The 21,646-nt window shown below is 33.3% G+C and overlaps 3 protein-coding genes across 7 annotated transcripts; 1 reads left to right on the forward strand and 2 right to left on the reverse strand.

The window, feature by feature from the left end:
- Window positions 1–87: 87 nt before the first annotated feature.
- LOC139997813 (uncharacterized) lies at window positions 88–1,564 on the reverse strand. Its single transcript, XM_072021775.1, has 5 exons — window positions 1,276–1,564; window positions 969–1,114; window positions 635–791; window positions 409–528; window positions 88–332 (listed from the first exon to the last, which is right to left on the reverse strand). The coding sequence occupies exons 1-5, from the start codon at window positions 1,559–1,561 to the stop codon at window positions 181–183; spliced, it is 861 nt and encodes a 286-aa protein (XP_071877876.1). The 5' UTR covers window positions 1,562–1,564; the 3' UTR covers window positions 88–180.
- A 98-nt stretch (window positions 1,565–1,662) lies between these two features.
- LOC139997807 (uncharacterized) lies at window positions 1,663–9,333 on the forward strand. Of its 4 annotated transcripts, none has more exons than XM_072021763.1 (13): window positions 1,663–2,278; window positions 3,106–3,167; window positions 3,374–3,447; window positions 3,586–3,670; window positions 3,751–3,842; window positions 3,909–4,189; window positions 4,276–4,575; window positions 4,792–4,920; window positions 5,142–5,211; window positions 5,289–5,582; window positions 5,652–5,791; window positions 5,851–6,218; window positions 6,309–9,333. In XM_072021763.1, exons 1-13 carry the CDS (start codon window positions 2,207–2,209, stop codon window positions 6,961–6,963), a joined length of 2,622 nt encoding a protein of 873 aa, XP_071877864.1. In that variant the 5' UTR covers window positions 1,663–2,206; the 3' UTR covers window positions 6,964–9,333. The 4 variants fall into 4 exon arrangements, with proteins under 4 accessions (XP_071877864.1, XP_071877866.1, XP_071877867.1 ...); XM_072021762.1 differs by having other exon boundaries at window positions 1,664–2,278; window positions 5,055–5,211; XM_072021765.1 differs by lacking the exon at window positions 4,792–4,920 and having other exon boundaries at window positions 5,055–5,211.
- A 363-nt stretch (window positions 9,334–9,696) lies between these two features.
- On the reverse strand, window positions 9,697–20,841 carry LOC139997804 (alpha-1-macroglobulin). 2 transcript variants are annotated; one of them, XM_072021755.1, is made up of 25 exons: window positions 20,547–20,840; window positions 19,897–20,057; window positions 18,263–18,504; window positions 18,039–18,155; window positions 17,633–17,799; window positions 17,406–17,514; window positions 16,893–17,126; window positions 16,554–16,796; window positions 16,094–16,419; window positions 15,637–15,995; window positions 15,426–15,562; window positions 15,220–15,343; window positions 14,652–14,772; window positions 14,269–14,497; window positions 13,595–13,800; window positions 13,087–13,436; window positions 12,703–12,935; window positions 12,392–12,643; window positions 11,864–12,253; window positions 11,508–11,739; window positions 11,253–11,425; window positions 10,862–11,176; window positions 10,665–10,722; window positions 10,368–10,589; window positions 9,697–10,239 (listed from the first exon to the last, which is right to left on the reverse strand). In XM_072021755.1, the coding sequence occupies exons 1-25, from the start codon at window positions 20,627–20,629 to the stop codon at window positions 10,037–10,039; spliced, it is 5,286 nt and encodes a 1,761-aa protein (XP_071877856.1). In that variant the 5' UTR covers window positions 20,630–20,840; the 3' UTR covers window positions 9,697–10,036. The 2 variants fall into 2 exon arrangements, with proteins under 2 accessions (XP_071877856.1, XP_071877857.1); XM_072021756.1 differs by lacking the exons at window positions 9,697–10,239; window positions 10,368–10,589; window positions 10,665–10,722 and having other exon boundaries at window positions 11,107–11,150; window positions 20,547–20,841.
- Window positions 20,842–21,646: the final 805 nt, after the last annotated feature.

Here is a 21,646-nt window from a genome sequence, read left to right on the forward strand (position 1 = left end):
TAACATTAACAAATATTAATCAAAATATTGCGTTTTTCATTCATAACCTATATTTTAATTTGTATTTGTAATTTATATCATATCATATCATAACTTACGTTTTATATATCATATACGTAAATGAATAAAAATAATGATTAATATATATATACATAATATTTAATTAAATTTATAATTCCTTCATATTGGTGGTGTAGAAAAACAACGCAAGGACTTGTGTGAGGAGAGTTTGTGATGTAAAATTATCCATTGTACTAATTTTATGTTATTATTATTAAATGCCATTTCTAATAAGTTATTGTACCATTTGTCTTCAAAGCCAAATCCACATCCTATGAAAGTAGAAAATATTATGTTTAAAATACCAAATATGTTGGTAAAATAAATTAAGTTTTCATAATAACTAACCAGTTTCTGCAATCATTTCAAGACAAGAAAAGTCATCGTCCATTGAATTATTAAGAAAATAATAAATAGCCATACATAAAGCATTCTCTCCTGTTGTTGTGACAAGGGAAGGATCAGCACCTATATGCAAATTTAGAAATGAAAGAGACCTATGTGTATTATAATATTTAATTATATTATGTATAATGTAATTTTGTTTTGTGTTATTATTCTATTTTATACATACCCTTTGCTAACATAAAAGCAATTAAACATTTATGACCTTGGAAACAGACACGGTGGAAAGGTGTTAAACCATAAGGTAGAGATTTTACATTTACCAATTGTGGACAATTTACTATTATATCAATGCATTTTAATGCATAATATTTGTCATAACATTTCTAAGAAATAATACATATAATTCTATATATTTTATAAATATGACGCATTATAAAATAAAGTTAATAATAAGAACTAAATAAATATGTTTAGAAATATTTTTCATACAGAATTTTATATCTAATAATTTACAGTATAACTCATATTATATAACGATATTTAATAGATAAGCAATTTACATCAGTCGCATATTCCAAAGCATTTAACATTTCTTTATGACTGGTAATACTTTGATGTCTGGCAATTACTCGATTATACGTGTTAAACTTTTGTAATTCTAATAAGTTGTATTTCGACTCATTCGTGATTCTTTTAGAACGATAATCTGCAATTCAAACGCAAAATTTAAGATATTAAAAACATTCTTTTTATCTATAATCTATATACAGAGCTGAATATAATATATAAAAAGATCTGAATTAATAAGATTTTAATTTACATGCAATTATCAGCTATCAGAAGTTTGAAATTTCAAAATGTATGTACCATGAATGTAATTGAGTATAAAAGAAACAACTACTATAAATCCAGTAGTGGCAATAAATTTAAAAATGTTTGTAATTTCACTTAACGTTGTAAAATATTTAAGTAAGATATCGTAAAATGATTCGTTATATTTTAATATAAGGCTCATAGTTTCTGTTTCTTTTAAATTATTTCCAATCTCACTTGTGTTTCGTGTCAATATTTGAATCGAGAAACCCCTTTTAATCGTACGATCTAGGAACAAGAACAGCAGATAGGAATCTACATGTGGCAAACATTTCCCCATAACTGCTCTGAATAACCAATCAGAATAAGCGAGCAATGATGCAGGATGTCCTCTTTCAATAAGTAGTCGACACTCCGGAAGTGATTGTCTAAAGTCTAAGGGGTAGAGAGAGCCGTTACCCTGAGTAACGATTAGATATACCCCGAATCCTCAATTTGAAGTTGTGAAACGGGGTCGCCGTAGGGGGCACGGATATTCAGGTATTGCAACGAAAACAGAATCGACGCAGACGCGAGAGCGAGCCATACTTGCTCGTCAGAATGAGTGCGTTGTGTTGAGATACCCGTCCCCTAGTGTTTACAATTTTCCTTGGCAAAACTAATCGGTGTTATGATTGCACATTGTTGGAAAATATTTGTGAAAATAGTACAGTGATCATTCGATTTCCAAATAGTTTTATTCGAAATTATTCGTGATACAGATATATGAGAGGCTCAGTGTAGGTAAATACACTCAGTTGTATTTCCCTGTGTTACTTCAAACTTGTGTCTTGTTACGAAAATGGCGAATCTTACAAATCGCCGATATTCTTATGGAAATTTTGTATATATCTATATGGATAACAAAAAGTGAAACTATTCTACGATTCTAATGTGGAAGAACTTTATCGGGGCCAAGTAAGGAAAAAATTTCGGATAGTCAAAGATGGATGCAACAATTGAGAGAGAGTGCAGTGCTTTGGGTGGCCTCTTTCAACAGATTATAACTGACATGAAGGTAAGTAACGTTAATGGTGTGTCAATATTCGATATTTATTTTGCTTGAGCGCGACCGCGTTTTTTCCTGTTCATTGTTTTTTGTACGCTTTTCTACCTTTGCACAAGTAACGATGCAGGCCAAGGCGCGTTGTCGATGCAACTGTTCTTAATACATATACATATTTCGTAAATATTATGAAATCATTATGACCGAAGAGGCAACATATTCCTTCAGTTATTTCTTCTTATGGTACTTTTTAAGAATATGGTTCCATTGTCCTAATTCTGAAAACTACTCTTCGAAACCATTGAGATACTTTAATGCGATAAAACGAGGACGATAGCTAATTTACACTTGTTCTAGTTCTATAATACTGCTCCGAAATATTTTTTCATATTTCCAAGATAATAAATGTATATATTCTTTTTACTTAATGGAACTAGTAAACAACGAATATAGCGTCAAATAATATTTATAACAAAGTAAATTATATAAAATAATCCTATTTAATAAATTTCATATATAAATTTTTTATAAAGTGTTACTTAATTTTACTAAACAGCCACAAAAAATGTATGTAATATTGCAGCTATGTAACAATTCAATTTTCTTCTTCAGGTAGCTTCCTAGTTCATAAAATTATCTAATCAGAAAAGATAGGTAGGCGTATGTGATTGCATTACCCTATTAAATGTGTTGTATTTTTATGATAACATAAAAGTATCTACATCAAATGTAATAATATGTATTTGTACAATGTATAAAAATCATATATATAAATTATTTATATATTTCTTATTTCACAAATAAAAAAATGTTAAAAAATGTAAAAAATTTGTTTTTAGAATGGAGCACCATTATGGGAAGATTTAATTTCAAAAGCAACCAAATTACATTCTTGTCTAAGGTAATAATTATATTTTGACTACAGTTTAATATTTATTTTATTAGTAAACTTAAGATTTGACTTTTGTATTCAATAGTAATACTAATTATATTGTACATAAAACATAAAAATAAAATTTACTGCAACTTGTATTTTAATTACAGATGTATTGTAAAATGTACTTTACAATAATATAATAACTCTAATTACATTAGAAATTTTTTTAGGGCTGCTATTTTAGCTATTTCTGCATATCTTGAAACCTTTCAAAAAATTGCTGATGCTGCAACTAGTGCAAGAGGTGAATTATGTCTTATTTTCTATGTTTATTATAAACAATCATACATCAATATTTATATGTATCATACTTTCTTTTTTAATTTTTTATGAAATACTTTTAAATGTTAGCTCTTAGTCCAATAAAATATTTATAATTAAGGTGCAACAAAAGAAATTGGAACTGCTTTAACCCGGATATGTCTTAGACATAAAGCAGTAGAAACACGTATGAAATCATTTACTAGGTAAGTTTTCATTAAATTTTAATAATTTTTAATATTCATCTGTTAAATAAGCATTTTTTATTTATATATTTTTTTATTAGTGCTATTATGGATTGCTTGGTGTTGCCTCTTCAAGAAAAATTAGAAGATTGGAAAAAATCTTTAATAAATTTAGATAAAGAACATGCTAAAGGTTAGTATATTTAATGATAACATATTTGAAAATGTTGAAATATACTTAAAATTCTGTTAATTTCAGAATATAAAAAAGCAAAAGCAGAATTAAGAAAGCGATCTACTGATACATTACGTTTGCAAAAGAAAAAAGCACGAAAAGGTCATCATTTACAAGGACAGTCACAAGGGCATGGAACATTATCAGGTGATATTGAATTGAATCGAATGCTAGAATCTTCAGCTGCTGTTGTTCAAGAAAAACGATTAAGTTTAGAAGAAACGGAAAGAAAAGCCGTTCGCGCGGCTTTACTCGAAGAAAGGGGCAGATATTGTCTTCTTGCCAGATTTTTAAAACCAGTACTTGTTAGTAACATCAATTATAATTACCGGGTAATTAATAATTCAATTTCAAATAACTCTGTTAACAACATGTAAAAAAACAAACGTAGGATGAAGAAATTGCAATGCTAATGGAACTGACACACTTGCAAGAGGTTTCTGATCAATTACAACGACATGCAGCCTCTCCACATCATTTACCTCCGGCATCAGAACAAGTGATAACAGATATAAAAGGTTGCGATGTAACACAGTGGTCACTTGCTACACCACCCTCAAGTCCTTCTCTGTCACTTGGGTCAAGAAAAAGTTCAATGTGTTCAATTAGTTCTTTGACTAGTAGCAGCAGTGGTTCTTGTAAAAGTCATCCAAGTCCATCTGGACACCCTTGGCACAGATCACTTTCTCAGGTGAAAATTACGGTAGCATAAACAACCGATATTACATTTTTTTCGTTCTGCTTCGTTATTATATTAAGAATGTGAATCATTTGTGCATGGCATATTAGTTTCACTATTTATGCACTAGCCGTATTTTAAGCAAGTAGTTGCTTATAGATCATAGCATGAATGCCACTTGGCATCGGCTTAGTGTGTATGTGGTAGTCGATGTTGTACTCGTTGTAGTCTGTCGGTGTCAGGCCCTCCAGCATCAACGGTATGATGACACTACGCCACTTGGTAAATGGTAGTTCCCGTGACTCTGGCTTCACTTCTCAGGACACGTTATACACACAACCAATCTCTGAACATCAGGTAAGGTTGTTAGACACTAGTCGCTTGCTAGCACTTCATATTTTTCCTTTTTATTTGCAATATTCAATAGAGCACTGCATCCTTTGAGGTATTTGTCTTTTTTATGTTTTTGAAGTTAAACTGTGTTGTCGTAGGTATCAAATGTGTCTTCTCAAACTAATCAAAATACTGGTTGTACTACAACAAGACCTGTAACTACTGCTACTTGGCCTGACTTGCAGGAAACATCAGTTCAGTATGATAGACAAAATCAAAACACAATCAACGAACGGCCGCACACGATCTCTTCTGGTAAGAAAATTATTAATTAAAATATATAGTAAAGAATAACGTATAATTTATTTATAATATTACACTTATTCTTGTAGCTTATGAAAAAGGCCATCAAAGACCAGCACTCAGTGTCTACACATTCCAAGCTCCAGATAATAGTGGCTGTTGTCATAGTCAACCCGCTTCTCCAGTTTCTTCTTCCTCTTCATGTTCTTCCTCTAATCAACAAGCATCCAGAGTACAATTGCGTAGAAATAATGGTAGTCATCGCCCTCCTATACCAAACAGATGTTCCAGTTTAGAGCGACCAACAGTTCCAGTAAAAAATGAACCTCCTGGAAGTCCTAGAGGGAAACCTAAGTTACCACTTCCAGCACATTTAGCAAAAGGTCTTTATTAATTTTTATGAATTATGTAAATGTTTAGAAAATAGCATATAATATTACGATATAATACAGAATTAGCAACTCATCAACTTCAACAACCAATGTATGTGAACATGCATGAATTAGCAAATTTAGCTGCAAGTCGCGCTCAAGAGATGCAGCTACCTTTACCACCACCTCCTGCTTCATTATCAGCACCAGGAACTGAAAAGGTAAAGAAACAACATATAACATTTTGTAACTATAAATGCTTAGCTAAATATATTTTTAGACTGAAATTACGGAAAAAGATGGTGGAAGTCAAACATCAGAATCTAGTATTGAATCTAGCAGTGGATATGGAAGTCAAACTACTATACCGCATTCTCATTCACTCCATAATCCAAGTGAGAATGCATGGAATGTACCTGGTGCTGTATCTACTTTAACGGTCCGTAGAGGATCGATGCAGCAAGTGAATAAACCTCCACCACCAACAAGACGAACGTCTACTATTATAACTGCCACATTCAATAATCCATCAGGAGGTTCTAACGATGAACGCACTGATAATACTTGCGACGAAACTGAAAATCTTCCTCCCCCGCCAGCGTTTTTGTTAGAAGGTTCTTCACCTACAGCTAGTCCGACTCCTCAACGGTAGAATATAATTATTTTCCGTCTCTATTATAAAAGATTTCAATGGCACGTAAAACGCTAACGTAATGTAATATATATTCTATATTGCAGATCTATCTCGGTGTCGGAAACGGTAAGGACTCTTACAGAGTTACGTCATACACCTGCTAGTCCATCTCTATTACGGAAGGCTACAGGACAAGCACAGTCGCATAACAATGCGTCTGCTACATTACCGCATAATGCTGTGTTGCAAGTAACTCGATCATCTGTTGAACGTTCGTGTGCAGCCATTCGTTCAGCTTCTCAAGAACGTAATTCAAATACTACACAAATAACTACTGTCAATACCGGTGTAAATATTCAAGGGCAAGGTCCGGGAGGGGTTGGCCAAAGTTTTATGGCGGTTCTCAGTGCTAAGCTCATTAACAGTACAGGTAATAATGCCACAAGTGGTAACAATACGAATAGTAGTCCCAAATCTACCAGAAAGCACTCCATTGAACAGCAGATAAGTAAAAATTCTAAAACACCATCTGGTTTTCTCGAGACTTTGAATGCTAAATTAGCGCAACAACAGCAAAACTTGCAGGGAAATAATACAACGAGTAGATCCGCAAGCGTAAGACGCATAATGGGTAATCGTGTACCCATTATGGATCCTTTACAAGTCAGGGATTCTCTCATGGATCAAATACGAAAAGGTACCTCTTTAAGGAAAACCAGTGGTCCCATTAACGATCGTTCAGCACCTAAAATTTATTGAGTATTATAATACGGATGTTCGTACAAGTTCCTTTGTTATTTTTGATGCATCTGATATTTGCGACTGTTGTAACAATCGCAACACGCATTATCAAGTCTGAACAATAACGTGTTTACATCGCCAAATAAAATTGCGCTTATCGCGCGTATATATGTACCTTTACGAACGTACATTTGGTAATTGATAATCAGTTAGACTGATTTCTTTGCATTTCGGTGCACTGACGTAAAATTCAAAGAGTAAAGCAAATTTTTTACCTGAATTTGTTAATATCGTGTTTAGTTTGAGTAAAATTGTGTAAGAAAGGCAAGCTCTATATTAAATCCATCTTTAATTTATATTTCACAATGCGTGTCATAATATATATAATATATACATATATATTAATTCAGTGCAAAGATAAAACGACGTATCTTGTTTAATTAGAGAGCCCAATTTTATCGTACACGTACTTTATAATTTAAAATAATAAGATTTAAATAATATATTTATAAATTAAAGTAGTATATTTACATATTATTGCAACTTTAAGTTTTAACTTAAGTTGATGTTTGATACTAATGCCTGATGCTTGCCAGTACTATGGAAAACCTGACTGACTGAATCATATTTTAGTAGCAATTTAATACTTTATATTTTAATTTAAAGAAGAAATACAAAATCTGCATATATAATTTAATATAGAGCTCGTGTCTTAATATATTACTATTTTACACGTAGTGATTAATTTTACCTGTATTGTCTGTCTTTCATTTTCCTGTATGAAGCGCACAAACACAATTGTCATTTTTATTTCAGACTATTTTTATTTCCTACTCAGTATCGTGTTCCATGCGAGCACAGGTTCTAATAGTAGCATTTGTCAACCAATATAATACTGTTTGGTATGACAAAATTGAACGTAAATGTATGTGAGTATTACTGCCCAGGTAGAACTTAATTTTAGAATTAGTTTTTATATTGGCCCGATTCCATCGAGATTTATATCTTTAATATTTATTCAATATCGATATACAATAATATTGTATTTTCCAGACTACAGTATTACTGCATTATTTTTTTTGTTTGAACAATTCGTAAGTTAATTTTACCACACTTGAAAGTTTTTGTATTAACTTAGTGTAGATTTCTTTAGATTATACCAATTGTCTTTTACACATACCGCTTTCTTGCTAGAGAAGTGACACTTTTAAAAAATCCTTAATTTCGATATGTTTGTAAAAATTCCCCAACTTTTTTTTTAAATATTAAACGATATATATGAATAATATTTTATAAAAAATTTTAGAAATTATTAGTTAAATTACAACAAAATTATTAAATTGGTAAATAATTACTAAATTGTTCAATAATTAGTAATCTTCCATTTCAAAGATTCTATTTTATTTTTATTAACTGTGCATCACTTTTCTAGCAAACTGATGATAACAACTTAGTCCTAGTTTTAAAACGTATCCATATTTCAGAATACAATGGATTTGTATTTAGAATACTTCGCGATTGCAATGTCTGTCTAATGCATATTGATTCTACATATCCGAATTTTTGTATCACTGTGTTTTTTGACATTAGGGTAAGTGTTGTACAATACTGTTTTATAATATCGATATCTACGAAGTTAGGAGAGCTGTTGAGATATGTGCATTTACTATTTACTCGAGCATTTACTGCCAACGTGTTCGACCAATATTCTCGTAAATATTGAGTCAACATTTCGTCACAGTACTTGTGTTCTGCCTGGGCAATGCTGTTCCAATATCGGTAAATATTAAAAGTAAACGTATATATGTATCTCAGATCGGCGAGAAAATTACTAGTGCGTTAATACATCATTTTTGGTGAATGTATACCTTTGCGCATATTTAACTAACTGATGAAAATTATGATCCCAGTGTAACAAAGTATTATTAATCGTACTCGTCTCGTTTTTTCTTAAGTGACCATTTGCGGATAGGATTCTATAATATCTACTACATGTACCGTGTTGTTTATTCGTACGGATAAACGGTGATGTACTAACTACAAGCAAAAAATATCTATCGAATAGAGTATAATTGAAATCTTTGGAAACGACGCCGACTGAACTGAAAACGCTACTGCCAATTTATAGACATTCAAAAATCGTTCCTTTCATTCCTGATGCAGGTGTTAGGTTTTGCATTTTACTTTAGTGAAGCATCGCTACGGGTAGTTTCTCTAGCGAACAGTGCAAATAGTCTTATTTATTTCGAGCAAGCATTTTACCGTTTACAAATGTGGATAAATAGCTAACACATTTCCAGTGATAATGCGATTTGGTATTTAATGCTGAAGTCGAACATAGAAAATTACATAAATAACAATAAAGAAAAGAAGAAAGAAAGAAAGAAAGATCGATAGCTTTATAACAAATATGCTCTGTAGCTGTGCAAAAAAGAAAGAAAGAGAATATGTTTCAATTCCATCAGCATTAAATGACAAATACTTAGTATGATAAATAAAAAGAGCCGTAATAATAAAATAGATAACCGTAAAATCTGCTGTAATAAAATAATATTTAATGTAGTAAAAAGTTCGAGAGGTGATTGTTAATTTGTAATAATTATTTCAGTAGCAGATCAGATACAAAGAATAAATAAATAAAAGTATAACAAACAAAAAACCGATATTCGCTTTTTTGCGTGTTCACTTGTCAATATACATATATATACATATACATATATATAAAAAATTATGAAGGAATAAATTAATCAATTTACTATATTGAAAACTTTATTCACAATCTATATAAAAAAAGAGGAACTTTCCATTCCCTGATACATATATAACTAATTGCGACGATGATGTTCGTTTATGTTTTCACGTGGACTATAGCTTATTCTATGATTACTTACATATTATGTAACTGATATATTTGTAGATAAAAAAAAAAAAAAATAGAAAATGAAAAGAGCAAAGATTCATGTATATACCCTGCGCGAAATTACTTCAGTTAAAAAAGAAAACAGAACATCTGTATGTTATATCCTTGTAATCGAAATTTACACAATCGGTATCAAACATTTTGCGCGTTAAACACATTAAGATAGTAAATCTAACCGTAAACCGAGGGATCTTCGTACGCGCATTGAATGTTCTCTTCATTGAAACAAGAGGCTCGTGCCTCGGCCAATTTGCAAGGCATACCGCTTACCATTGGTAAACCATATATATGAAACGAATCGTTCAGTGTTTGCTTCTGATCTCCGGATGCAAGAAAGTCGTTATCCTTGTTTATAATTAACGCAAAACTTCCAGCTGCAAGAAAATATTTTTTTATACTGAATATACATTGTAAAACGGTGTACGTGTTATGTGTATCGAGGTATGGTGGTTTAACTTATCAATGTGTACCCCGTCTCTTAGTACGGTGAAACGTTACGTACGGTTATCTAACTGTAAACAGGAGCAATTTGGGCTTAAAGCGAACTCGACCGTGGCACGAAGACGTTGAACTTCTCGGGATGAATGCAAGTCCAGCAGCAATCTCACTTTGCGAAGTCGTCTGATTGCTACTTTAACCGCGCTACTTGCCGAACAATAAACATCGCTAATGTTTGACGGTAACTCCATACAGACGGGACAAGATTGGTTTACTCCCGTTGGCACTAAAGTAACATGTAACGTGAGAAACAATAATTGTACGTGTAACTGTTGTAGATTGTAAAATACATTTTACTTACACGGAATATTCGTCTCGGTGATTGTCGTAGTATTCTTTATTTCAATGTCTGGCTCCACCTGTAAGAAATTGTCTCTATCGATAGTTCGACGAATCTTTTTATTTTCTACAATTTTTCGTTGTTTGACAAATTTTATTTGACAAATTATTCGCAAGTCGTTTGGATTGACTAAAAAAGTTTGAAATGTATATAAGTACCTGTACAGATTCTTCGTTCTCTATTTGTATAGTTGATACAGTTTGGTCCTCCGTTTCAAATGCCGGTGTTAAATCAGGCGATCCATTGGTAGTGATAGCCATTTCTGTTTTATCATAGGCATCCGGTTTCATATAAACTGGAATTGGTCCCTCTATTCCATCTGGCATTGCTAGTTCATGATTAACGACGAAGAAAGAGGAATTCACCGGACTGGTATTAAATTCTTTGTATTGCTTCATAGTAGATAATTGATTTGGCGTTGTTTGTTCATCGACCGGTTCCGCGCTGCTACAAATTGAAGCGATTGTGTAATTCTGAAAGCATTTATTCTATCAATCGTTACATCTTTTTTTTTCTAATTAAAATTGAATAGAAATCGTCTGGACTTACGGTGGATACGGTGAGCTCTTGCTGATAGTAATCGTAAAGCCTCACGTTTGCTGGCTTAAGATGATCGACAAAATACTCCTGTATTATTCTAAACGAGACGCAAGTATTTTGTCCAGTTAATTTATCAAAATAAATCGTCATAGTATCTTGGTCTTCCTCGAATCGTTTAACTTCTGCAATTTATGAATAGATTTCAATTAATATCGTATTATTATCCGTTAATTCAATTTGTAATAGGAAAGAGAGTGAATTTACTTGAAGACGGATCTAATAACAAGTGAAGACTCGCTCGATCAGGCACGTAACCACTTATCATTCCAATTTCTAGCAAAGCCATGTTACTTTCCTCGTCTGCCAGCTTATATCGAGCACAGATTGTAATTTCTTGTAACGAGCATTCGTTTCCATGACTAACGGAACGGGCTCTCACCGAAAGATCAAAAGCATCCGAACCGGTACTATGCGGGACATTGTATTTAAGATTGCTCTAAAATTGAAACGCAATGTTTATATAATTTGCAACAAAAAAGAAATTGCAAGTAAATAATTATTTACAGAGATCCTAGCAAAGTTCCTGTATTCTTGAATAAAGATAAAGACATTTACTTTACCTGTACTAAAACACATCCTTTGCCTTGAGCAAAGATTTCTACGATAGTTGGTAAAACAGATAAACGAATTTGCTTAAGAACCATACGATTTTCGTTATGCAATTTGTAGACATAATCCACTTCTTTAGCAGTAACAAGAACAGACAAATCGATATTTCTATGTTGTACAGTCATAGCATATTTCGTAAGAGCCTCCAGTCCAACGACCGTGTCTTGAGTGGACGTAAATCCACCTTCGGCGTTTCTTTGCTTCGATATCCAGCGAACAGCTTTCAAGGCTTCGATCAAATGTCCGTCACCTAATTTCAGTAAGGTAAGAATGACATATGCAGTCATTTCGATGCTTAGACCGATCGAAGGCTTAGTTTTATCCTCCCACCAAACTAGATTCTATAACGTAGAAAGATCAAGTATTAAAAATAATAAAATCGTAATTGTAGATATATTTTAACTAAGTATCAAATAAAAAAGAAAAAGAATTTATAAATAAGATATATTTCCTGATTGATTATATATGTTCATTCTTACTTTGTAGCGTGTAGCGAGATTCATCAGAGACGTCATGCTGGAATTGGCCTTTGGATCCCCTAATAATGCTAACGCGTACGTAGTGAGAACCGTAGTGTGTAGATTATTGTGACCACTAGCTGTTCCCTTTTCCAAACAACTTTGGGCATTATTAACAACAGACGATGACAAAGGAACACCAGATTCGAGCAAAGAAATTAGGATGTATGCTGTTATTCCTGATGACGAACCATCGTATTCTTCAAGGCCGCCCTAAAGTAAAACTTGTTGCAATTTATTGAGACATTCGAACAGTTGAAAATTTGGCGAACCTTCATCTGTTTGTGAAAGACAGTGCCTATTACGGGGAAACAACCATTTTCCAATTGTTGCGATGTGATCCAGCTAACAGATAGCTTAAGATCCTGTTCGTCGATATGAATCAAGGTTGCAGCCTGAGCAAATGATTTTAATACGAATGCAGTCAGCCATATAGAGCTTTCGCTACTTCCAAACGCAGAATAAGAACCATCCACGTGTCTGTACGTTAACTCTCTCTGGTATCCTAAGTTCAATATATAATAAAAACGGTTAATACTGTCTTAACTGATCAATGAAAAATGGAAGGTTTTTTTTTTAATTTTATAAAACAAGTTTCAATCAAGTACATTTCTTGTTAAAAAATATTCCTCTTTCTTAAAAATATGTAACGATACCTTTTTCCATATTCCTAATCGCTTTCGCACGAAGTTCAGGGTTATCGATGCCGATCACATCCAGATATTTAATCACGTGAATATTTGGAACAAACAGTACCATATTTTGTTCACCGCAACCTTTTGGTAATTGTACAAGTTTATCTAAATTTTCAAGTGCCGGACCTAAGATGTCTCCTATCAAATTTAAATACGCTCTCCCACTATCCGGTACCGCATCTTCAGGCAATGCCAATTCCCACATGAACGCGGAATCATCGCTGAAATCCATCGGGCAAATCAACGTAGATTTCGTTTCTTCCATGGGGAAACCTTCGGGTAGAATTAGAATCGGTTTCATGATTACGTCCCTTAAACACGAATAGATCAAGCATTACGTTCCTTAAATATGAATAGGTCAGTTATTTGTTTATTATTAATTTCTATTTCTTATTTTTTTGTATCGTTAGAATTTATTCTTTTTCTTTTACTATTTTACTATACGAGCTATTTATTTATTCTTAATTACCGCGTAAATACCACAGTCTCTGGTCCGCATGGTTCAGGAAAATCAGTGTCTATGAAAGCGGCAACTGTTACGTTAACTTCTCCGATTATTCGTGGTTTCAAAATGTACTGATAGACAATACTGTCTCGTGGTTTTACACAGAACGAGGCGATAGAATCCGACGAATGCAAATCAAGTCCTTCTACCTCTTCCATTTTAATTTTTACCTGTATATTAATAAATAAAACGAATTATTAAATACATGGATACGAATTTCGTGTTACATGGATTTTGGAGTTGGGAAAATTACTTGAAATAAGATGTAATTTCGGTAGACGGTATACGCCTAAAACCAATCTATTGGAAAGTATATTTAAAAATACGAAATTTCATGCATAAGAGAATTCACGTCTTTTAGTACTTAAAAATTTATTTGTTATAACAGTGGCAGATTCAAAAGTAGTGAGGGCAGTAGCGCGGTCGCCTGTCCTCTCCTCAAGACTAATAAAATATAAAAATATTATGTCACAGTTTGAAAAACTAGTTAGATATGGTACAAGATAGAAATATTAAAATAAAAATTATTTATATCTTGTAAAATAAGGTTCAAAAATGTACTGTTTTGTTACTTCTTCCTCAGAAAGGCTTCTGGATCCGCCACTGTGTTATACACAAACTTATAACTATGCACTTACAGGTAAACTGTGATGCATGTAATTGAAAAGGGACACTTTGAAACGCATTATTTCTCCACGTTTTATGCTGTAGGGTAAACTATAATCCAGGAAGAACAATTGGAATGCTGTTATAGTGGTCGGAGGGGCTATTCCAAGACCGTGAACCGGCGAAATACATGTTGTATATCCAACCCAATCGGTGATGGTGTGCGGAAGTGTACGCTCTATCGTTACTTTGCCCTCCTTTCTATGAAGAATAATTAAATATATAGTTACATTAATAAATCTGATCGAATCTTGATTGTGACCAACAAGTAACGTATTTATCACAATACATATAAGAAAGACTGTTAGCACTCTCGAAATATTCAGTACGCTTTTAAAATATATTTCGATCATACCCAGTAGGTACCAATTCCCACAACCACGTTTCAGGAAAATATGATCTAAGTGTAGCCGTCTGAGCCGGATTTTGGTCAACATATTCTACTCCTGGATCCATGGCCGCAGCAGCAACAGCATCTGTTGTTGGACAAGTTAAAAATTTCAGTGTTTTTATACTTAATCACTTTCTTCCATAAAGAAGTTTTGCAAGCTTTGAATTTAAAATCCACTAGTTTTGCGAATGCATAGGTAGCAATCGTTTTCTTTGAAATCGTCAGCTTGGACGAACGATCGAAGAACGTCTTTCGTTTATTCTAGTTCTGTAAATATACATATATGTATATCTCATCGATTCGTACAAACTTACACTCTATTTCTTTTCTTTTATTTGCACATACATTACACATGCCGAGTAAATGGAATTTTTTAAAAACAGATTCGTTGCTAATTGAAGTTTATAAAATGACCTACGAATATCTTTATGTTCGTAAAAAACTGAAGGGAAACGATAGCATTGCGTACCTTCCGTAATTTGTTACACGAGATTAAATTCGTTAGTAATAAGAAAGATTAACAATGACTCGCCAGAATGGAAGGACTTGAAAGAAGACACATGGGAGGCAAGAAACATGTCTGTGTGTTCCATGTACATCCACGGGCATGGTCGTGTTTGTAATACGAGATCGCTCATTACAATCACTCCAAAGTCCTATGAAAATCAAGATCGAATCGTTTAGAGTGTCTAGAGTTTAAAGGGATTAAAGGGATAACGCACACGCAAAAAATCTTACGACAAAAGCTTGTACAGCGTCCACATAGTTAACCCTTTTGTTGTATATTACGTTGTATTTCGTGTTTCTCCTTTTTCGCAATTCGGTAAATCCTGGAAAATGATTGATCTCTTCGTTCGTTCCTTCTGATGCCATTGCTGTACGATTCAAATTTAATATCACAAATCACGTCAATAATTGTATCAAAGTTATAAATAATTCAAAGACGTACATTTGCAATGAATTGCCGATAGAAAATGTGGCTCTGGAGTTGGATGAAACCTTCTCAACTGGTCGAACGTTTGAGTGGCACTGATCAGATTGGATTTCGATTTACCCAAAAATAGGGTCGACTTATCTACTGCAGAGATTCCACAAAGCGATCCAGGAGCAGCTTCGACGTGATACTGAGTCGCCGATCCTGGTGTTTGAACGTCAGTATGCCATGCGGTTTTTACTTTGTTCTCAAAACAGTGGCCAACTTCTATCGTGTAAGTTGTTGCAACAATTTCACCATCTGATCGTACGTAATAAAGCAACAATTCCGAAACTGGAGCCATGCTTGGCGTTACTTTAACGCTTAATGGGAATCTAAAAAATATATATGTATATTTTTTAACTGAAAGTTAACGAATTATCGATGACACACAATTTAGAAATCGTAATATAAAAATATTAGAAAAATTTACCTGTGTACTATAGCTTCCTCCTCCGTTTTGTTAGCAAAAGATTCAATAGAACCCAATAAATTGTGAAATTCGAAATAATTCAACACTGTATCCCGATTAGGCTTGTGCTTTACGTGTCCATATATTAAAATACCTCCCTTGGAATTGATCGAATAATGGAAAGAAATGGATTCACTCATGTTAGGAGGTGTCGTATACATAACGTTAAAGGAATACTTTTCGCCACAGGTGATCGGTTGATTTCCCCGAGCGACCGTTAAGTAACTATCGGACGGAGAATACCAAGGATTTACGGTGGTAGATGCTGATGGTTGATTCATAAAAACCTGAAATAAATTGTATATGAGACCAACATTTATGAGAATTTAAAACCTGAATGTTTATAAACTTAAGAAGTTATTAGGATTGATAAGTCTCTAACGATAGGTAGTAGCGATATTAATAAATTACTATTACATACTTTCCAACGTTGGTCTGGTGGATAATAGGTTGTCGGATAATCAACGGCGGTGGCGACGAAGCTTAACAAAACGATATTTTTATGTTGCGGTGGTACGACAAAATCGACGAAACCATCGGGGGATGACATAAAATCACGACATTCTACAACATCTTTGTCCCATTCGATTTTTCCACGTACTTTTAGGCAAACTTGAATTTTTTCATTCGGAGCAGGCGTGTCGTCGTGTCGCAAAACTCGTAACTATCATAAAAAGATACGATTTAAATATGGTAATTATTTACCATTGACAGATTAAAAATTATATTCGAGTAACATAAGCATGAGATAAAAATTCACTTTTCCATGATAAGGTAAACCGAACTTGAAGTATTTAGGTGTATAATTCTCGTATTCTAATTTCAGTGCTTCGTGCATCACCACGGTTCTACTAATCGTAGTTTCTACTACGCCAGTCCCGGCTTCTGTGAATTCGGCTATGAGAACGATATTGTTCGGATCCATTTTCCAATGCGCCAACCCAAGAACCGTTCCAGAAAGAACAAATTCGGTGCAACCATCCGGTTTATCGAGCTAAAATATTTATTTCGTCTTTGATATACCTTTCCACTTCGATAATCAAAATGAAATGAATGTATGAGCCGTTTGATGCAAAAGTGGTATAGGTCGATCTTTCGTCTGTTTGGTTTAGCAGTAAATCTCGAGAACAAGTATATATTCGTTAGTTTCTTGGTGGATGGCAGAATAAGCGACAATCGTCCTTATGGAACTCTTACTCTATTCCTCGTTATTCGGGAACCAGCATTTTTTAACTTACATCACTTTTGCATTAAACGGCTCGTATATACGTACTTCCGTTTCGTAACGTATTGCCGGAAGATTGGGCAATCTTCTCCAACTTGGTGTTTGAGGAGTTAACTTCAGCAATAGATTACCTTTCACAGGTTTACCGTAACTATATCTGTAATGTTAATCATTATTTAATTTTAACATATAATACGATTTACGCGTTAATGTAATAGCTTAGCAACGTTGTTCGTAATATTTGAAATTTTATGGTAAAGATACGATAACAATACTTGACACAGATGTTCCAAGTCACGTTCTCCACATCCGCAAGAATATATTGTGGTGAATTGATGGTTATTTGAAATTTTGGCAGAACGTATTTCTCTACTTCAAATCGAGTAGTGTGAATCAACTTAGAATACTCTCTTTCTTTCATTACTTTTATGTTCCACGTTCCCTGTTACATAAATTACACGTAGGGTTTATATAAAATTATTTAAGCATAGAGAAAACCATCATATTCTTATTTTTCTTATCTAACAAAATAGCAACTTGTCTTTAGCCTTTGAAACAATTATTTTCTCGTTTAGTCGATTTGTTCTTTCTATCTTTTGATTCGAAGTATTCGCTTCTTTCTAACTTTCTCTTTAACTTGATTGCATTTAATTATTTTCTCCATAGACGTTTCGATTTTACCAAGGTTGGTTCCGGAGACAAAGGAAACGTCAACTGAGCCATCCCGTTCTCCGTGCTTACGTTCGTCCATTGCGCTACCCTCACTAACGATGGACTTTCGATCCATACTTCTGGAATCTGCGAGCAACGAAAATTTCGAAACATGTTCAAAGTAACGATGAAACGATAATTTTAGGGAAACGGTAGAAATCTAACGAAAAATTTGGAACCAAGTAATTTCTCACCGATTTTTGCGACGGTTTTAAATCATGCATAAGCATAAGAATTCTGATTTTAACGTCTTGACCGGGCTTGTAGGTCGGTTTATCGGTTTCTACGAAGGTGATCAAAGAATCATCTTCGATCTCTACAGTTGATTCCGATACCACGACGTAATCGGGATACTTGTCGAATTTGATTTTTAATCGGAGCCTTGCGGTTCTGGAAACGGTCTGCGGTACTGCTAAGTGCAGGCATGTTTCTGTACCTAAAAAAGGGAAACAGTCATCGATATATATAATTCGTAGATAACATCGAGAAAGCAAGTTTGGCATTGAACAGGTGCTTGTAATTTTTAATATTAAGTTTGAAAATGTAACATGTGGTTATTTTCCATGTCAGCTTGCAACATCGAAGCAACGGTCTTCGTCTGACATAGATGCGTTCACGCAAAAGGATATCCTTAATCGTTAAATTGCTATACCAAGAAAGGCTACAAACAATTAGCTGCTTAATTACACGTTGATTTAGATAATCGTTGTTCCTACAGTTGCCCATACGAGCTTTAAAAAAACATTTGATACTAAAGTTTTCTCAATAATAATAGGATTAAATTTGTTCATCCCGTATATAATAATATAAATGGGTTTCTCATGTATATATTCTAGCGATTGCTTATTTCCTCTGCAGAGAGGGAGTCGGCCAATTCAGTCCCCCCGCAGGAAGCGACAATTTCAATTTACCATTTGTTTAAAGAGTCCGATATGAGATGAAAACACTTACAGAGATAAGGGAGAAAATGAAAAACCAAAAGAATAGGAAAAGAATTTCTTAAAAGTCAAAACTCTGATTATTTTGTAGTTCCTACTTCATTTCTAAACAATTGTAAATTAACTACGAAATAACGAGTTATTCGAAATATTCTTTAATACTGTAAAACTACTAATCTTTCCCCTTAAACAGTAAAAGCGTAGAATTTGGAACGATCTTTATTAGTAAAATCTTTATCTTCTATGTTACTGCACACCTAAGCAGTCTTACATCTGAATAGTTTTATGCTTACTCGTTATCGCAACAGAGATTACGTAAAATTAAGTAAAATTCGTTAATAGTAATTTTAATCGAAGAATTGCGTGTTTAACGTTTAAAATCAAAATCAGTAATAATTTAACGCAATAAACGTATTTCTATGTTAACAAATCATCAACATTTTGTTGAACAAATGCGATGTATAAATTAATATAAATTGAGATACATCTTGCAAATTTTATATGTAGTTTATGTATGCCATTGACGGAGGTCTCTTATCGAAATGATACCGATGATCTTGAGTACATACATAATATGTATAATATACATACACAATGTGATGTCAAAGGTCTAGATTGGATCTCAAAGAACTGTGGATTTATTCTTGCAGTACAATAAAGACGAGTATATACAAATTACAAACATCTATCAAGACAACTAACGATGTTACGCGTGAACAATCTTTTAATAATTATTAATTTAAAATTTAAAAAATTGAACTTTGCTTCTTCGTATGACAAGAATTTTTTAAGTGACTAATAATGGCGTGCACGTAATTCTTCGAAGATTATCGTTACTCCTGCAATATTCTTTGATTTGCAGTTCTTCTTTCAATTACAAGTGTATTTACCTGTTTTTACAACGGCGCTAGTACGAGCCAATATTTGATTTTCTATCGTGGACACTAGCTCGAGAAGAACATGAGCCGGTAGTTCCAAATTGTGTAAAGACAAACAGCCGCTTTCTGTTTTGCCGGCTAATAATCTTTTCGGTGCCATAAACACATATCCCCTAAAAACAAAATAGAGCTAGCACAAATGCAAAATAATATGCTACAAACTTTGTTCTTCGTCTTGTTCTGCAAACCCTGCAGCGCATACGTATGTTTAACGACGTAATATTGCATCGATCAACTTTATATACGTTAAAGATTATCGGCATACCACCGTATATTACCAAATATCGTAACTAAGTAAGAAAGTTGAAAGCTTGGAGATTCTATTAAAACTGTATTTACACAATTTTTCTCCTGAATATTATATATTAAATATTTTTTTCACTTATACTTTATTTATATTCTACCTATCTTCTTCCTATCTTTCTTTTATATATTATCTAGTCTTTACGAAAATCATACGCGCAATTGGTTAGTACTTCGAGACGGTATATTCTTGTCGTAAAGTTATCGACGTCTAACACGTCCATTAAGACATTGTCGCGATCGATAATCTGATCTTTATCTTGAATTTGAATTCATAGAATTTGATCGGCTACAATTACCGATTTGGAGTCGACGTAGTTTCGCAGTAGCGTGAAATTCCCACTGAATAAACAAACAGCACGAAAAACACCAATTTACCCATCGTACGTATCTCGTATAGTCACACTGTTTCTAACATTTAGTTTCGACAAACTATATTCGCGAACATGCTTAACGCTTATTCAAGACCTAGCTTGTTCGTCCATTAAATGGCAAGTATCGTTTCCTGTACGATAAAGACGTAAAGAACGTTTAACAATGCGTTAATATATGTACGTAACTCTGCGCTGTACGCAGACTGAAAGCACGATATTCGTTCGGTCCCTCTTATTAACCCCCTGAATCTGTAAGGAGAAGGGTTAAGCGTTTCGCTAATACCGAATAGAACACGTACGACGTACGTTCAATTTTCTCCTACGTCGCTTATCAAGCTTTAACGTACAATGAAACATGAAATTGTTGATAGAGGTAAGGAGTATTATAATAAAAGAATTTTCTATACATTTCAGAAAATGTATAATTTCGTGTTTGATCTAACAAAATTATAAGATATCTACGACAAAGGACGAAATATAATAACTTTTTGTACTAATTTGAATAATTATAAAATTATTGAAATATACTTAATAAAGAGCTGTAATAACTTTGTCACAAGTAATATTATATTTCGTAGGACATTCTTCTTGTTTAATTACTGATAATTAAATTATATGCGGACGAGTTCGTCTAAACTCTGTTTCTTGCGATTCGTGTTTCTTAATCCAATATTCTTAATTCAACATTAATAATGTTGCAATGATCTAATGTTTACATCATGCATTACATATCTTCTTCTCAATAACTCCATGTTATCATAAAAGTTATCAAGGTTTATTATGGATTTTCATTCAACTTATTTAATCATACAAAATCAGAGAGGAAATTTCCTCTCTGACAGGGTGTATTTCTATACAGAGTGTATCGCAATTCATAAAAGTATAGGGTTTAAACGATTCGTCTAAAAGATACTTTAACTTTAATTTTATACAATCTATCGTATAAAAGACAAAGAAAAGCAGAATCAATTTATGTTTCCCTGGTCTTTCGTATGAAAAGTTTCGTTAACTTGTGGTTAAAATAT

This window comes from Bombus fervidus, chromosome 2 (assembly GCF_041682495.2).
Source record: "Bombus fervidus isolate BK054 chromosome 2, iyBomFerv1, whole genome shotgun sequence".
NCBI classification, from domain to species: Eukaryota; Metazoa; Arthropoda; class Insecta; order Hymenoptera; family Apidae; genus Bombus; species Bombus fervidus.

Coding starts and splice junctions, on each gene's coding strand:
- LOC139997813 (XM_072021775.1), bottom strand. CDS start 1,561: ATGGGGAAATGTTTGCCACATGTAGATTCCTATCTGCTGTTCTTGTTC. Junction 1,115..1,275: donor TATACTCAATTACATTCATG/GTACATACATTT, acceptor TTTGAATTGCAG/ATTATCGTTCTAAAAGAATC. Junction 792..968: donor CTTTGGAATATGCGACTGAT/GTAAATTGCTTA, acceptor ATTATTTCTTAG/AAATGTTATGACAAATATTA.
- LOC139997807 (XM_072021762.1), top strand. CDS start 2,207: ATGGATGCAACAATTGAGAGAGAGTGCAGTGCTTTGGGTGGCCTCTTT. Junction 3,671..3,750: donor CGTATGAAATCATTTACTAG/GTAAGTTTTCAT, acceptor TTTTTTTATTAG/TGCTATTATGGATTGCTTGG. Junction 4,190..4,275: donor GATTTTTAAAACCAGTACTT/GTTAGTAACATC, acceptor AAACAAACGTAG/GATGAAGAAATTGCAATGCT.
- LOC139997804 (XM_072021755.1), bottom strand. CDS start 20,629: ATGGGTAAATTGGTGTTTTTCGTGCTGTTTGTTTATTCAGTGGGAATT. Junction 13,801..14,268: donor ACATGCATCACAGTTTACCT/GTAAGTGCATAG, acceptor ATTAATATACAG/GTAAAAATTAAAATGGAAGA. Junction 10,240..10,367: donor CTGTTTACAGTTAGATAACC/GTACGTAACGTT, acceptor ATTTTCTTGCAG/CTGGAAGTTTTGCGTTAATT.